This window comes from Heterodontus francisci, chromosome 1, assembly GCF_036365525.1.
Source record: "Heterodontus francisci isolate sHetFra1 chromosome 1, sHetFra1.hap1, whole genome shotgun sequence".
Taxonomy (NCBI): domain Eukaryota; kingdom Metazoa; phylum Chordata; class Chondrichthyes; order Heterodontiformes; family Heterodontidae; genus Heterodontus; species Heterodontus francisci.
The window spans coordinates 192,595,407-192,612,761 of record NC_090371.1 but is presented as its reverse complement, the minus strand read 5'-3'; the positions used below and the strand labels follow the sequence as shown (position 1 = coordinate 192,612,761).

Here is a 17,355-nt window from a genome sequence, read left to right as displayed (position 1 = left end):
GGTGGGATAGAGGGGGATGTAAAAGGGGTGGGGGAATTGCATTACTGGTTAAGGATAATATCACAGCTGTACGGCGGGAGGACACCTCGGAGGGGTCATGCAGCGAGGCAATATGGTTGGAGCGCAGGAATAGGAAGGGTGCAGTCACGATGTTGGGGGTTTACTACAGGCCTCCCAACAGCCAGCGGGAGGTAGAGGAGCAGATAAGTAGACAGATTTTGGAAAGATGTAAAGGTAACAGGGTTGTAGTGGTGGGTGATTTTAACTTCCCCTATATTGACCTGGGACTCACTTAGTGCTGAGGGCTTAGATGGGGCAGAATTTGGAGCATCCAGGAAGGCTTCTTGAAGCAATATGTAGATAGTCCAACTAGAGAAGGGGCCGTACTGGACCTGGTATTGGGGAATGAACCCGGCCAAGTGGTCGAACTCTCAGTAGGGGAGCATTTTGGGAACAGTGACCATAATTCCGTAAATTTTAAGGTACTTATGGATAAGGATAAGAGTAGTCCTCGGGTGGTGCTAAATTGGGGGAAGGCTAATTATAGCAATATTAGGCAGGAACTGGAGAATTTAGATTGGGGGGGTGGCAGTTTGAGGGTAAATCAACATCTGACATGTCGGAATCTTTCAAACGTCAGTTGATTAGAATCCAGGACCGGCATATTCCTGTGAGGAAGAAGGATAAGTTTGGCAAGTGTCGGGAACCTTGGATAATGAGGGATATTGTGAGCCTAGTCAAAAAGAAAAAGGAAGCAGTTGTAAGGGCTAGAAGGCTGGGAACAGACCCTTGAGGAATATAAAGAAAGTAGGAAGGAACTTAAGCAAGGAGTCAGGAGGGCTAAAAGGGATCATGAAAAGTCATTGGCAAACAGGATTAAGGAGAATCCCATGGCTTTTTATACGTATATGAAGAGCAGGAGGGTAACCAGGGAAAGGGTTGGCCCACTCAAGGACAGAGGAGAGGATCTATGTGTGGAGCCTGAGGAAATGGGCGAGCTACTAAATGAGTACTTTGCATCAGTATTCACCAAAGAGGAGGACTTGGTGGATGATGAGTCTAGGGAACGGAGTGTAGACAGTCTGGGTCAAGTCGTTATCAAAAAGGGGAGGTGTTGGGTGTCTTGCAAAGCATTAAGGTAGATAAGTCCCCAGGGCCGGATGGGATCTACCCCAGAATACTGAGGGAGGCAAGGGAAGAAATTGCTGGAGCCTTGACAGAAATCTTTGTATCCTCATTGGCTGCAGGTGAGGTCCCAGAGGACTGGAGAATAGCCAATGTTGTTCCTTTGTTTAAGAAGGGTAGCGAGGATAATCCAGGAAATTATAGGCCGGTGAGCCTTACGTCAGTGATAGGGAAATTATTAGAGAGGATTCTTCGGGACAGGATTTACTCCCATTTGGAAACAAATGAACTTATTAGCGAGAGGCAGCATGGTTTTGTGAAGGGGAGGTCGTGTCTCACTAACTTGATTGAGTTTTTTGAGGACGTGATGAAGATGATTGATGAAGGACGGGCAGTGGATGTTGTCAATATGGACTTCAATAAAGCCTTTGACAAGGTCCCTCATGGCAGACTGGTACAAAAGGTGAAGTCACACGGGATCAGAGGTGAACTGGCAAGATGGATACAGAACTGGCTCGGTCATAGAAGACAGAGGGTAGCAATGGAAGGGTGCTTTTCTGAATGGAGGGCTGTGACTAGTGGTGTTCAGCAGGGATCAGTTATGGGACCTTTGCTATTTGTATTATATATAAATGATTTGGAGGAAAATGTAGCTGGTCCGATTAGTAAGTTTGCGGACACAAAGGTTGGTGGAGTTGCGGATAGTGATGAGGATCGTCAGAGGATACAGCAGGATATAGATCAGTTGGAGACTTGGGCGGAGAAATGACAGATGGAGTTTAATCTGGACAAATGTGAGGTAATGCATTTTGGAAGGTCTAATACAGGTGGGAAGTATATAGTGAATGGCAGAACCCTTAGGAGTATTGACAGGCAGAGAGATCTGGGCGTACAGATCCAAAGGTCACTGAAAGTGGCAACGCAGGTGGATAAGGTAGTCAAGAAGGCATACGGCATGCTTGCCTTCATCGGTCGGGGCATAGAGTATAAAAATTGGCAAGTCATGCTGCAGCTGTACAGAACCCTAGTTAGGCCACACTTAGAATACTGCGTGCAATTCTGGTCGCCACACTACCAGAAGGATGTGGAGGCTTTGGAGAGGGTATAGAAGAGGTTTACCAGGATGTTGCCTGGTCTGGAGGGCATTAGCTATGAGGAAAAGTTGGATAAACTCGGATTGTTTTCACTGGAACGTCGGAGGTGGAGGGGCGACATAATAGAGGTTTACAAAGTTATGAGTGGCATGGACAGAGTGGATAGTCAGAAGCCTCTTCCCAGGGTGGAAGAGTCAGTTACTAGGAGACATAGGTTTGAGGTGTGAGGGGCAAAGTTTAGAGGGGATGTGCGAGGCAAGTTCTTTACACAGAGGGTGGTGAATGCCTGGAACTTGCTGCCGGCGTGGAAGCAGGTACGATAGCGACGTTTAAGAGGCATCTTGAGAAATACATGAATAGGATGGGAATAGAGGGATATGGTCCCCGGAAGTGCAGAAGGTTTTAGAGAGCATCTAACCATCTCCCCTTGATATTCAATGGCATTACTATCATTGAATCCCTCACTATCAACATCCTGGGGGTCACCAGAAACTAAACTGGAGCAGCCACATACATGCTGTGGCTGCAAGGGCCGGTCAGAGGCTGGGAATTCTGCAGCGAATAACTCACCTCCTGACTCCCCAGTGCCGGTCCACCATCTACAATGCATAAGTCAGGAGTATGATGGAATAATCTCCACTTGCCTGGATGGGTGCAGCTCCAACAACACTCAAGAAGCTGGACACCATCCAAGACAAAGCAGCCCGCTTGATTGGCACCCCATCCACCACCTTCAACATTCACTCTCCACCGCTGATGCATAGTGTGTACCATCTACAAGATGCACTGCAGAAACTCACCAAGGCTCCTTCAACAGCGCCTTCCAAACCCTTGACCTCTACCACCTAGAAGGGCAAAGGCAGCGGTTGGGTCAAAATCCTGGAACTCCCTTATAGCACTGTGGTGTACCTACCCCACATCGACTGCATCGGTTCAAGAAGGCCACTCACCACCACCTTCTCATGGGCAATTAGGGTTGGGCAATAAATGCTGGCCTGGCCAGCAATGCCCACATCCCATGAAAAAAGTTTTTAAAAAAAAGATGCATGGGAACACCACCACCTGCAAGTTCTCCTCCAGGCCACACACCATCCTGACTTGGAACTGTATCACCGTTCCTTCACTGTCGCCAGGTCAAAATCTTGGAACTCCTTTCCTACTAGCATTGTTCGTGTACCTGCAACCCAAGGACGATAGCTCACCACCACCGTCTCAAGGGCAATTAGGGATGGGCAATAAATGCTGGCCTAGCCAGCAATGCCCACATCCCCGAACGAATTTAAAAAAAGTTGTCCGTTGCTGCAGCTTGAGCTCTGGGTTTCAGAAATTGAGCCGCAGCTGGTGTCACTGCGGTGCATCCATAAAATTGAGAGCTTTGTGGGTAACACATTTATAGGTGTGGTCACCCCACGGCTTAAGAGTGTGCAGGAAGAAAGGGAATGGGTGACACCAAACAGTCAAGAAGAAACAGGAAGGTAGTGCTGGAGACCCCTGAATGCGCCTCACTCTCCAACCAGTATTCAGTTCTGAATACTGATGATGGTGATAGTTATCTTGGAAGTGCAGCCAGAGCCAAGACCATGGCACCATGGGTGGCTCAGCTGCATAGGGGGGGCACAAAGAATACTGGAAGAGCGATAGTGATAGGAGATTCAATAGTCAGGGGAATAGACAGGCATTTCTGTGACCGCAGACATGAATCCAGGATGGTGTGTTGCCTCCCTGGTGCCAGGATAAAGGATGTCACTGAACGGCTGCAGAGCACTCCGAGGGAGGAGAGTGAACAACCAGCAGTCGTGGTCCACATTGTTATCAACGACATGGGTAGAAAGATTGATGTGGTCCTGCATAAAGAGTTTAGTGAGTTAGGTAAGAAATCAGCAAGCAGGACCTCAAAAGTAGTAATCTCCAGATAATTCCCTGTACCACATGTGAGTGAGTATTTAAATAGGAGGATAGTGCAGATGAATGCATGGCTGGAAAGATGATGTAGGAGGGAGGGCTTTAGATTCCTGGGACACTAGGACCGGTTCTGGAGAAGGTGAGATCTGTACAGGCTGGATGGGTTGCACTGAACAGAGCTGGGACAAATTTCCTTGTCGGGCAATTTGCTAGTGCTGTTGGGGAGGGTTTAAACTAACTTGGCAGGCGTGTGGGAACCAGGAAGAAATATCAGAGAGGAATACCAAGGTGCACAGAATACTAGGAGAGATAGATAGCACTACAGTAGTAAATAGTAAGTTATTAGGTGGGGTCAGAGTAATGGGGAAAGTAATAAAGTCTGAATCGGTTAATGTGCATGTACGTAAATGCACGGAGAGTTGCTAATAAGATTTGTGAGCTACAGGCACAGACTGACGTGAAAATATGATGTTGCTATAACGGAGAACTGGCTCAAAGAAGGGCAGGACTGGGTATTAAATATTCCTGGATACAAGGTGTTCGGGAAAGATGGGAAAGCGATAAAAGGGGAAGGGGTGGCAGTATTGGCGAAGGAGAGCATTGCAGTGCTGGAGAAAAAGGATGTCCCAGAAGGGTTGAGGACAGAATCTATTTGGCTTGAGCTAAGGAACAAAAAGGTGCAGTTACATTGCTCGGTGTTGTCTATAGGTCACCAACTAGTGGGAAGGGTGTTGAGGAATAAATTTGCAAGGGAATTACAGAGATGTGCAAAAATTATAGGGTAGTTATAATGGGGGACTTCAGTTATCCAAACATAGACTGGGATAGTAGTAGCGTAAAGGGCAGTGGGGCAAGAGTTCCTAAAATGTGTCCAGGAAATTTTCCACAGCAGTATGTTTCTAGTCCAATGAGAAAGGAGGCACTGCAAGACCTGATTTTTGGAAATGAGGTGGGCCAAATGGATCAAGTGTCAGTAGGAGAGCATTTAGGGGACAGTGATCATAAGTTTTAGGCTGACTATGGAAAAGGACAAAGAATGATCCAGAGTTAGAATAATTAACTGGGGAAAGCCGACTTCAGTGGGGAAAGAATGTATCTGGGATGAATAAATTGGAGTCAAAGGTTGGCAGGAAAAATGGTAGCAGAACAATAGGACCTTCAAAGGAGAGATAGTTTGAGCACAGCCAAGGTATGTTCCCTTGAAGAGGAAAGGTAGGGCAAACAAATCCAGAGCTCCTTGGATAGCAAATGTTAGAGATTAAGATGAAGAAGAAAACGTGTGCTTCTTATAGATGCCAGTTAGAAAATACTGTTGAGAACCAAGCTGAATATAGAAGGTCCAGAGGGGAAGGGAAAAAGCAAATAAGAGAAGCAAAGAGAGAGTATGAAAAGCAACTGACAGTTAACACAGGGAATCCCAAAGTTTTCTATAGACATGAATTGTAAAAGGGTGGTAAAAGAAGGAGTGGGGCTGATTAGAGACCAAAAAGAGGATTTGCGCATGGAGGTAGAGGGCATAGCTGAGGTATTAAATGAATACTTTGCAACTGTCTTCACTAAGGAAGAAGATACAATGCAGGCAATGGCGAAAGAGGAGATAATTCAGACACTAGAAGGGTTTAAAATTAATAAGGAGGAGGTATTGGATAGGCTGTCTGTACTTAAAGTGGATAAGGCACCAGGACCGGATGAGATGCATCCCAGGATACTGAGGGGAGTGAGAATTGTGCAGGCACTGGCCATAATTTTTCAGTCTTTCTTAGACTTAGTGTGTTGCCAGAGGACTGGAGAATTGCAAACGTTACACCTTTGTTCAAAAAAGGGTGTAAAGATAAGCCCAGCAACTCCAGGCTGGTCTAATTTCAGTGGTGGGGAAAATTCTAGAAAAAATAATTCGGGACAAAATTAATAGTCACATGGACAAATGTGGGTTAATTAAAGAAAGCCAGCATGGATTTCTTAAGGGAAAATCATGTTTAACTTGCTGAAGTTTTTTGAAGAGGTAACGGAGAGGGTTGATGAGGGCAATGCAGTTGATGTGGTGTACATGGACTTACAAAAGGCATTTGATACAGTGCCGCACAACAGACTTATGAGCAAAGTTGTAGCTCATGGAATAAAAGAGCCGGTAGCAACATGGATACAAAATTGGCTGAGTGACAGGAAACAAAGTTTAGTGGTCAATGGATGTTTTTTGGGCTGGAGGAAGGTTTGTAGTGGAGTTCCCCAGGAGTCATTGTTGGGACCCTTGCTTTTCTTGATATGTTAATGACCTAGACCTTGGTGTACAGGGCACAATTTCAAAGTTCACGGATGATGCGAAACTTAGAAACATTGTGAAATGTGAGGAGGATAGTGTGGAGCTTCAAAAGGGCATAGACTAGTTGGTGGAATAGGCAGACAGGTGGCAGATGAAGTTCTATGCAGAGAAATGTGAAGTGATACATTTTGGGAGGAAGAACATGGAGAGAAAATATAGAATAAAGGGTACAATTCTGAAGGGGATGCAGGAGCAGAGGGACCTGGATGTATATGTGCATAAGTCATTGAAGGTGGCAAGACAGGTTGAGAGAACAATTAACAAAGCATACAATATCTTGGGCTTTATTAATGGGGCATAGAGTACAAGAGCAAGGAGGTTATGTTGAACTTGGATAATACACAAAAATAAAAGCAAAATACTGTGGATACTGGAAATCTGAAATAAAAACAGAAAGTGCTGGAAAAACTCAGCAGATCTGGCAGCATCTATGGACAGAGAGAAGCGGAGTTAACATTTCAGGTCAGTGACCTGAAGATAGATTGAAGAAGTTGGGATAGTTTTCCTTGGAGAAGAGAAGACTGAGAAGAGATTTGATGGAGGTAATCAAAATCATGAGGAGTCTGGACAGAGTAGATAGAGAAAAACTGTTCCCACTCGTGAAAAGATCAAGAACGAGAAGGCACAGATTTAAAGTAATTGGTAAAAGAAGCCAAAGCGACATGAGGAAAAACTTTTCGCACAGCGCATGATTAAGGTCTGGGATGCACTGTCTGAGAGTGTGGTGGAGGCAGATTCAATTGAAGCATTCAAAAAGGGATTAGACTGTTTGAAAAGGAAGAATGTGCAGGGTTACGGGGAGAAGGAGGGGTAGTGGCAATAGGTAAAATGCTCATTCGGAGAGCCAGTGCAGACACGATAGGCCGAATGGCCTCCTTCTGCGCTGTAACAATTCTGTGATCAGACATGAAAGAGACTGTGTTAAATGAGTTGCCTCATCACTGACCCTGGCGTACAACAGCACCTGGACGTATCAACTTGTATGGGTCAAATCTGGAACATGCAAACAGGAGTCTGGTCAATTCTCCACATAATTAACTGGAATCTGCAACTGAGCCAAATGGGTCATTTTTTATTAGTTTTGATTGTCTATTTTGAGACCCAACCCCACTCCAAGTAGATCTTTCACAAGAAAGTAAATCACTTTTGCATAGCATTCGCTGATATTGCAGTGTGCACTGAAGTAACTATACCTTTCTGAATTTCCAAATATTAGGCATAAAATAATTAAATAATGCTATTGGATCTATTTATTTCAAGCAAGTTTTGACCTTATTGTAGTATTTGTACAGATTTAAGAGATTCAGTTAGTTATAAAATGAGTTATAATAGGTGTTTGGATTTGTTACAGTGAAGACTATCTCCATTTATATCAAGCATTTATCAGAGATGTATATAAACCTATACCATTGGCAATATCAGCAGATAACCATCTAACATTGTTATGACATTGCTGTGTCTGCTACTTAAATGGAGACATTAACTAATTTAAAATAAATGGACTGTTAAAGTCATGTCATGCAAATACACTCGTTTTGCAAGCAGTAATTTCTAAGCAATAATAATTTGGTCAAGTTTGAATGACTGATTATAAGAATATAGTATTTTTGCTATCTATTTTCCTATCCAACAGAAACCTGAATCAGACTGAGCTTTCAGGTCAGGAGTTCATCTACTTTGTCACAACAGAGCTTGGAAATTAAATTAGCCTTTCAGAATTACAGCAGTGTTTGCACAATAACTCCGAATATAATGCACAATTAAATCTTTCATCTTTATGGAGTAAACATGATGGGTTTCTTTCTTCTTCCCTTCCTTCCGTCCTTGCTTCCCTGGTAACAGTCTGCTGGTTGAATGCAACATAGAAACTTGCAGGCAATAACCATAGAAGATGCAATTAAAAAATATTAAAATACAACAATTTCAATACATGCAATAAAAGAAAATGACAATTCATTTACCCTTTTCTTGCTGCAAATAACTTTTCCATGTATATTTTGGAATATTTTTGGATTTGCAAATTCATATTTGTCTGGCCCTAGGGCGTGACCTTGGCGTATATGATAAAATGCTGTTAAGTGAATCTTCGTTCTCAAGGGTTACATTCACAGTACAGATGTAGATTAAGATTTGAACAGATTGTCTGAACCAATCTGGTCTTAACAATGAAAGATTGTTCAACATTCCATTGATTTGCTCACACTCTGCTGTGGTACGGACTGTTCATTTCAATTCAACAGGGGGTCATTGCCAAGCTTGGCTGATGGATACTGCTTTTGAGAAGTGGAGGGTGGGGGGTTGTGGGGGGGGGGGTGGTGGTGTGTTGCAGGGGAGGTTGGGTAACCAGTTTGACTAAAAGCTGACAATCAAGTTAAGCTAAGTGCATAAATAGACACAAGGGAAAGGGAGTTCTGGCCTGGGCCTAGAATGCAGAAAAGTTATTTCTGCAACCAAGAGGGAGCCTGCCCTTGCTGAAGGGAAAAGTTCACCTGATGCTGCAGCTGGAGCTTTAAAAGAAGAGAGATCAGTGTTTAAAGGACCAGAAGCTTACCAGAGATTGGAAAAAATGTCTCATTGTCACTGAAGACCTCAGTCAAGACTGGGGTCCTGAGCAGGTCGTGGGGGGCGGGGATGGGAAATGAAGAGAAAAGAGGACGCTACAAAGCCCTCAACCTCCATGGAGGAATCTCTGGGCCATTACCGTCTCTATCTGGGGCATTTGGCTCCCTTCCCTCATGGTGTTCTTGGGAAGTAGCAGTAACAGCAGCTCACACGTGAAAAGTCCATCAGCAACCTCCATCATCGTTTACAAGTGGTGGCAGAGAAGGAGAGTCCAGTGATTGTGCTCGCAGGGTAGTGAAGTGAAATGCTACCCAGGCTGTGAGGCAGCAGTAGAATCTACTGTCTGAATTTTCAATCATTATTTGCCACAACCTGGTCCCATATCAGGCGGGAACACAGAGTAAGAATACAGCCTAAGTTGTGCTGATGGGAAGAAGTGATTCTGATCATAACTGCCCTTTATGTTCACATGCTACATAACAAAGCAGCTTAACAATTCATGTCAAGCCTCGCTTCATCATGTGCCGTCTTAGTCTGCCTTAGAGAGACTGAAGTATGTATGTGGAAGACACACATGTCCAGTTCTGGTTGCAAGGGGTATGATTGTTATGCCCTCAAATTGCATAATTATACAAGCCGATATAGAGTAATGTGAATCAGCTCTCAGAAAAGATGTCAGACTGCTTATGGGAGTGACTGACTGAAGAGAGAGTCATTTCGAGGAAGATTGTTGCAAATTAGTTTTAAAGGATTAATCTGCACTTTGCTTTTGTGAATTTCTATAACAGGTGCTACCAATAAAAAGAGCTCCTGAAAAAATTAAGCTGAGCCAAAATTGGCTTGTGGAACCAATTTTACATTGTCTTTATTCTGATTTAATTAGTACATTTTATTAATAAAACAAACAAAATAAATGAATGTAACATGGTTTCCTGGCAAATAAAGCGATTGCTTGCAGTAGGAATATCCGGCTTCATTATTGCTTCCAAATAACTAGATGTAATAAGGTGACTGACTGTAATTTTCAGACACAAATAAATTTTGTGCAGAGGTTGCCATCAGCAAAATTGGTCGACTGGACTAAACAAAATAAAGATTACCTACAATAGTAAGTGCTGATTCAGGCTTCATTTAGAATTTAGGTTTAATTAACTTTTAAGCAAATATTCTTGCAAAGTGATAGGAACATAGGAAATAGGAGCAGTAGTAGGCCATTCAACTAGATCATGGCATATCTTCTACCTCAATGGCATTTTCCCACACTATCCCCATATCCATCAAAGCCTTTAATATCTAGAAATCTATCAGTTTCTGTCTTGAACATACTCAATGACTAAGCCTCCACCACCCTCTGGGATAAAGAATTCCAAAGATTCTGGTTGTAAGGGCTATGATTGTTATGCTCCCGTCACATATAATCATACAAGCCGATATAGGGTAGTGTGATTCAACTCCCCCAAAAGATGTCAGACTGCTTACAGGAGTGACTAACTGAAGAGAGAGTCATTTAGAGGAAGATTGTCGCAAATTATATTTAAAGGATTGATCTGCACTTTGCTTTTGTGAATTTCTGTAACAGGCGCTGACAATAAAAACAGCTACTGAAAAAATTAAGCTGAGCAGAAATTGAGTGAAGAAATTTCTCCTCATCTCAGTCCTAAATGGCCTATCCCTTATTCTGAGACACTGCCCTTGGTTCTAGATCGCACAGCTGGGGAAACTTCCTTCCTGCATCTACCCTGTCAAGCCCTGTAATAATTTTATATGTTTCAATGAGTTCATCTCTCATTCTTCTAAACTCTAGGCCCAGCCTCCTCAGTCTATTCTCATAGGACAATCCTGCCATCCCAGGAATTAGTCTGGTGAAACTTTGTTGCACTTCCTCTATAGCAAGTATATCCTTCCTTCGGTAAGGAGACCAAAACTGTACACAATGCTACAGGTGTGGTCTCACCAAGGCTGTATACAGTTGCAGCAAGACATCTTTACTCATGTACTCAAATCCTCTTGCAATAAAGGCCTACATACCATTTGCCTTCCCAATTGCTTGCTGCAGCTTCTTGATCAAGTTATGTGGAAAATATGATCACTGGTCAACTGTACTCCATGTGTGAAAGTGAAAGGCAGGGAAAGCTCTCTCATTAAACACCAGTGTAAGTGGCACAAGAATCTCATCAGTCAAAGGAAGGAGTTAGCGTAACCTGTTTTCAATAGCTGTCAGCAGAAAGGTTTGCTCTGATGCACTGAAGTTTACAATTTCTAGACAGAAGTTTGGTTCCTTCTCTGCTTGCTGATATTTACAATTGGGTCAATTAAACTGTAATTTGTATAATTAACAAGAAAACATGTATTTGTGCTGTTAGATGAGATTCACATTGTGGATCTTGAGTATATTGTTCTGTCCATATACAGTAGTGTATTTAGTGGGAGATTAGTCAACTATAGAGACATTCATTTAAAAGATGGTGAAAATTTCACACGAGGAGGAGGATTTTAAATTTTACTGTGTGCTGTTTGTCATTTGCCCCATTACCTGTACTTTGCTATGCAACACCTGATCAGAAAATCTTGAAAAAAATATTTACCAGTGTGATTTGTCATGTTATTTTTTGTGATGCTTTTCATCTTTTTCATAGATACTTAATTTTGTTTTACTAATAGGAGCATTGCAGCTACTGACCATGAACCAACAGATGCACGGAAATCTTTCCCTTGTTTCGATGAGCCCAATAAGAAAGCGATGTACACCATCTCTTTCATATACAATGAGCCATATCAAGTGGTTTCAAACATGCCAGTTGAGGTAATTATGTTTCACTTCAAAAATTAAATTGGTGTAGTCATAGGCCTAGAAATGCTGAAGCACATGGACAAATGTGCTTGTAGGTAAATTGAGAGCATGTTTAATCAGTATTTCTCTTTTCCAGCTGATCGCCTGTGGTGCTGCTCATGAGTAATCTAGAATCTCGAGCTCAGCTTGATATTTAACCACTAAGATGGAGTTTAACCTTACCTATCCCTTTAAGGCAATTGTTCAAGTACTCATAGAGTCTTAGAGTTATACAGCACAGAAACAGGCCCTTTGGCCCAAGTACTCTCTATAGAGAAGTAATCTAAATGGGATAATGCTGAGTGAAGTTTCTGTAAACTGGCAGTAACTTGTAAATCCCCACAACCTGCTCTTGCGGATGGGGGAAATGGAAGCTTTGAAGATTCTGGTCTTCCTAGTCTTATCACCTTTATATTTTTGACACCTTAAACTGTGACATCTGATAAACATTATGTTATTACAATGATAGACCTCAAGGCACAGAAACAAAGCCAAAATACAGATAATCCAATGGTGCATGGAGAGTGGATTTAATAAGCTTCTTTGTTTTCCAGAAAGAGGAAAATCTGGATGGTGGCCAGAAAAAAATAACATTTAAAAAATCCGTTAAAATGAGTACTTATTTGGTCTGCTTTGCTGTTCATCAGTTTGCATTTGAAGAAAGAAAATCATCAAGAGGAATCCCTGTGAGTTATTTAATATCTTGGGAACAAGCTAGCATTTTTAAGCCAAAGTACTTATTATTTTGCAAAATCAGAGTACTCCATGAACCTTTCCCACACTTCAGAGATTTATTTATTTCATATAGTGGTCACTAGGTAACTAAATGAGGAACTCGACTGGTAGAAGGGAATTGCAATAACAGTGATTGGGGATAATTTTGACTTGGTGCGATAATGTAAAATGGGCGATTGTGCACCAAGTCAAAATTACTCCCATTGTGTGTTTGGTCAAGATCACCCATTGTTTAAGTGTCGTATGTAGTGGGTCCATGATGTCGAAACAGATTTGGCACTGAGAGACCAGCACGGGTATTAGAACTTTATAGCTCTACCTAGTGACTTTCTTAGCATATATGGAACTCAGCCCATACATAACAGAATGGTCACAATTTCAATCCTCAGTATATGCTGAGTTAGCTGGCCTTGTCAGTCAGGATACTGTGATTGGTATTAGTACTTGTAAGCTAGGGAGAGCAAAATCAGTCAAGGTCGCTGCCCCTGGTTCATAGTGATAGTGGAAACGTATATGAGTGTAGATGATGACAGGCAAAGGTGCCTGGCACTCTGATATCTGACCCAACTGGTCACTCTTCACAGATAAGCTGATAAAGTGTTCAGCTGTGAGGCCCCAGAATATAATAATCCTTCTACACCAGATGAGCTGAATTTTATGAGCCCTCCGGCGTCAGGGTCCTGGACCGGGGGCCTGGAAAATTCTTCCAGGAGAGGCCTGCCACGACCTCCGACACCCAGAAGGCCTCACCGTATTTTACCAGCGGTGGCGAGGCCTCGGTACAGTCCCCCTGCCACCAAGCAGCGGGGCCCTCATTTTAATGTGCAAATGAGATTAAAATGAAAAATTAATTATGTACTTGGTAGCGACGGCCATCCCCCGCCGATATTCCGGCCACTGGCTGGAACTCCCTTGCCTTCGGTACTCCGAATGGGGGTGTGGGAGAGGGGAGAACTATTGTAACTGGTTGTGGGGATGATGGGAAGGGGTTGAAGGGCAAATTGGTTGTGGGAATAATGGGAAGGTGTTGAAGGGCAAAGGTAATGAGGGTCGGGGGAGAAAGTTCGGGTTGGGAATTAACTTTATTTTGGATGGGATAGGCCCAAAAATGAAAATTGTTGGGGGGGAGTGGGGTGGGAGAGGGGATTCCAGCTTTTATTTAGTTTTTCACACAAATTTCCAATTAATGTCCCTTTAAAATTTCAATTTTTACTGCAGGGCTTGAAGCCCATTAAAAATGGCACTGGCGCCTGCGCAGTGGCACCTTACGCCGTTGCCGGGGATGGAGGGGCTGCTCCCTCTGTCATCAGGGGCGGCCATTCCACCCCCTCCATTTAAATGAGCCCCCGCGCAAAATATTTTGGGGACTCAGTGACGGTGCATCCGCGCCTGAAGACCGCCCACTTTATCAGCTTATCTGTGAAGAGTGACCAGTTGGGTCAGATATCAGAGTGCCAGGCACCTTTGCAGCCTGACCCTGGTACGAGAAAGAAGCTTCAGGAGACAGAGGGGAAAACTGAACATTAAAAAAAAAATGGAGTTCATCACACACCTGAGATTCGATTGCTGTAAGTAAAGGGAATGTAATATGGAATGGAAATATGTAAGGTTGCAAAGGTTTTCTTACAGAATAAACTGAATTCAGTAACACTATATTTGTTTAATTCATTTTTCTTTGTTTTCATCTTTCAGCTAAGAATTTATGTTCAGCCTGAGCAGAGGCATACAGCACTATATGCAGCAGATACTATGAAAAACATTTTTGACTACTTTGAACAATATTTTAACATAAGTTATACTCTTCCTAAATTAGGTAATATTAATGTGATTTTTATCTTTCTTGTTTATTACAAATGATTATAATATTGCCACATGGTAAGGAAACAAGAATAGAAGAATCTAGTTATTTATCTGTTTCTGTCTGTAGTTTTGGATCACTTATCAACTACATTTGTTATCAATTCTAATCACCTTTTTATACATACCCACATTACTGTTGTAATGTTTTTATTTGATAATATCTTTACATTCTTCCCTTGGAGAATGGTGTGAAGTGGTGGAAGGATTCGCAGGTCGATTAATGGTCCTATGGTTGTAACCATCTTTATACTAGCCAACAAGGGATGTATAGTGGTTGTGTTACTGGACTGGTAATCCAGACATTTGGAAGCATGAGTTCAAATTTAAATTCAATTAATTAAAAAAATCCAGAATTAAAAAGCTAATATCAGTAATGGTGACCATGAAACTACTGGATTGTAGTAAAAATCCATCTGGTTCACTAATGTCTTTTAGGGAAGGATATCTGCCGTCCATACTCATCCCCGAATGATCGTCCCCTTATCCTAAGACTGTTTCCCCCATGTTCTAGATTTCCAGGCAGGGGAAACAACCTCTCAGTGTCTACCCTGTCAAACCCCTTCAGAATCTTGTATGTTTCAATGAGATCACCTCTCATTCTTCTAAACTCCTAATTAATTGAGGCGAGGAGAAATTTCTTCACAGAAAGGGTTGTGAATCTTTGGACTTCTCTACTGCCAGAAGGTAGCGGATGCTCCATTGTTGAATATATTTAAGGTTGGGACAGACAAGTTTTGGTCTCTCAGATAATTGAGTGATATGGGGAGTGGGCAGGAAAGTGCAGTTGAAGCCCAAGATCATCCATGATCATATTGAATGGCAGAGCAGGCTCAACTGACCATATGGTCTACTCCTGCTCCTGTTTCTTATGTTGCCTGTGGATATCAGGTGAGAACAGAGTAACATTTTGCTATGATGCTCTCCGTAGCTGAATACCACAAAAATGCTCAAACCCAGATTGTCTGCTGTTGTAGTGGCATTAATCAGGCAGTCAGTAGCCAAAAATGGACTGGAGTTACATACTACGTAGTTTCGAGAGTGTGTAGAGTAACAGTGTTGAAAGTGCCCATTTCAAACAATCAGGGCTTCATTTAAATATGTATTTGGGTGCAGGAATGCCATTTCTTGATATTTAGATGAGAAGGACATCTAAAAGATATGCATGTGAATTGGGCATACCTTAATTGCCTGCACACACCAAAATGTTGCCAATGTCCTGCACACCTACCCGCCAATAACTGTTGGTAACTATCTTCACAGGGTCCGGATCATCAGATACTGGGTTATTATTGCACGTGACTTTAGATTCATGCTTGACCCTTGGGTTTCCTTTACCTTTTTCATGTTACTTCTTAGTCCCCACCTCTTTGTTCTTGCAAAAGACTGCTAAGGGTTATGATGATAATGGAACCTACCCAAAGACTTAAAGGGCAAGACATTGGGCTCAAAAGTGCCGTTAGAGCTCCAAACTTATGTCCAGTTTGTGCATGCACACTTGTGGGGTGAAACAAGCCTGGCTGCATACTGATGTAGGAGTTAGTACGCACAGAGAATGTCTGGAAGAATCTTGCGGCGCAGGCAGATCATGAAGCTGATTTGATGCCAATGGTGCCATTTTGGAGTTCAACGCTCCATCCAATACCCTCTCTTAACCTTGACAGCTGAATACATGTTCAGCGGCAGGAAGAATACCCCTACCAATGCTATTTAAAGGAATCATCAGCTACTTACAGGTTAGTTGCTGGTTGATTTCCTCTGGCTGTTGCTATGATTCTACAAGTGTTTGGTGTTTTCTGTAGTTGTTTCAAGTTGCAAAGTCTATAGCGAGTGGAGTGGCAGGTACTGAAGGACGTTTTGCTGACTTCAAGCCTTCTCCACAAATCAATTGCTCTTAGAAATGGGTGCACTAGTAGGCATTCCCCTTGGAATACAGCATGACTTGGAGAATGAGCAGAGGCCACACAGAGCAGGACAAGCTTCGAGAAGAAGGAGGAAGAGGAGGGCAAGAAAAGCTCTTGGAAGGAAGTCATATTCGCCCACTGTGTTCAGGGTGCAATTCTTCTATCTGAGTCTCAATGAGGAACAATGTGTGAGACGTCTGTGGATCAGTAAGGGCGTCTTCACTGAAATCTGCCAGCTGCTGCATCCACAAGTGCAACCTCAGAGCAAGACAAGGACCATATTGTCACTGGCTACAAAGGTGACCATGGCCATTAACTATGGTGCGTGGCTACTTCAAGACTGGAGCTGGAGATATTTGCAACATTTTGCACTTTACCATCCACTGTGGCATAAGGGAGGCCACTGAGGCTTTTTATTCAAAGAGAGTGAACTACATTTCATTCTCTTTTGCTAGAGACAAGTAGGTGGACCAAATCCATGGTTTTTGCTCAGATTGCAGGCCTCCCCATGATGTAGGGTGCCATTGACTGCACACACATTGCTTTGCGGGCACTGGATGTCAATTCTGCCCTATAAAGGCATTCCACTCCCTCAATGTCCAGCTGGTGTGTGACCATAGTCAGTGAGTCATGTAGATCATGCCTGGTATCCTCCTGGCAGCAGTCATACTCCCTCCATTCTGCTGCAATGCACTTCACCAGCTGCTTTTAAGCGACCAAGGCAAACCAAAAGGGAATTACTGGGCGAAAAGGGCTATCCGCTGGCAACATAACTGATGACCCTGGTGCGCAACCCACTCAGGTGTACGCAGCATGCATAAAATGAAAGCTGCTTTGGCGCACAAAAGTATGATCGAACAGATCATTGGCATGCTGAAACCACACTTCTGCCTGGACCGCTCTGGAGGATCCCTATCGTACTCGATAGAGGGGCTGTGGTCTGCTGCATGCTACACAATCTTGCCATCATGAGGGAACAGCCCTTGTCACCAACTATACTGTGAGCAGTTGAGGAGCAGAAACATG

The 17,355-nt window shown here is 43.0% G+C and overlaps 1 protein-coding gene across 1 annotated transcript in view; it reads left to right on the top strand.

Moving 5' to 3' along the window:
* Positions 1-17,355, top strand: part of enpep (glutamyl aminopeptidase) — a 129,513-nt gene that overhangs the window by 46,427 nt on the left and 65,731 nt on the right. The window contains exons 2-4 of the mRNA XM_068039852.1: positions 11,665-11,806; positions 12,388-12,519; positions 14,261-14,381. Coding sequence (XP_067895953.1) covers positions 11,665-11,806; positions 12,388-12,519; positions 14,261-14,381 — 395 coding nt within the window. The remainder of the gene's footprint in view (positions 1-11,664; positions 11,807-12,387; positions 12,520-14,260; positions 14,382-17,355) is intronic.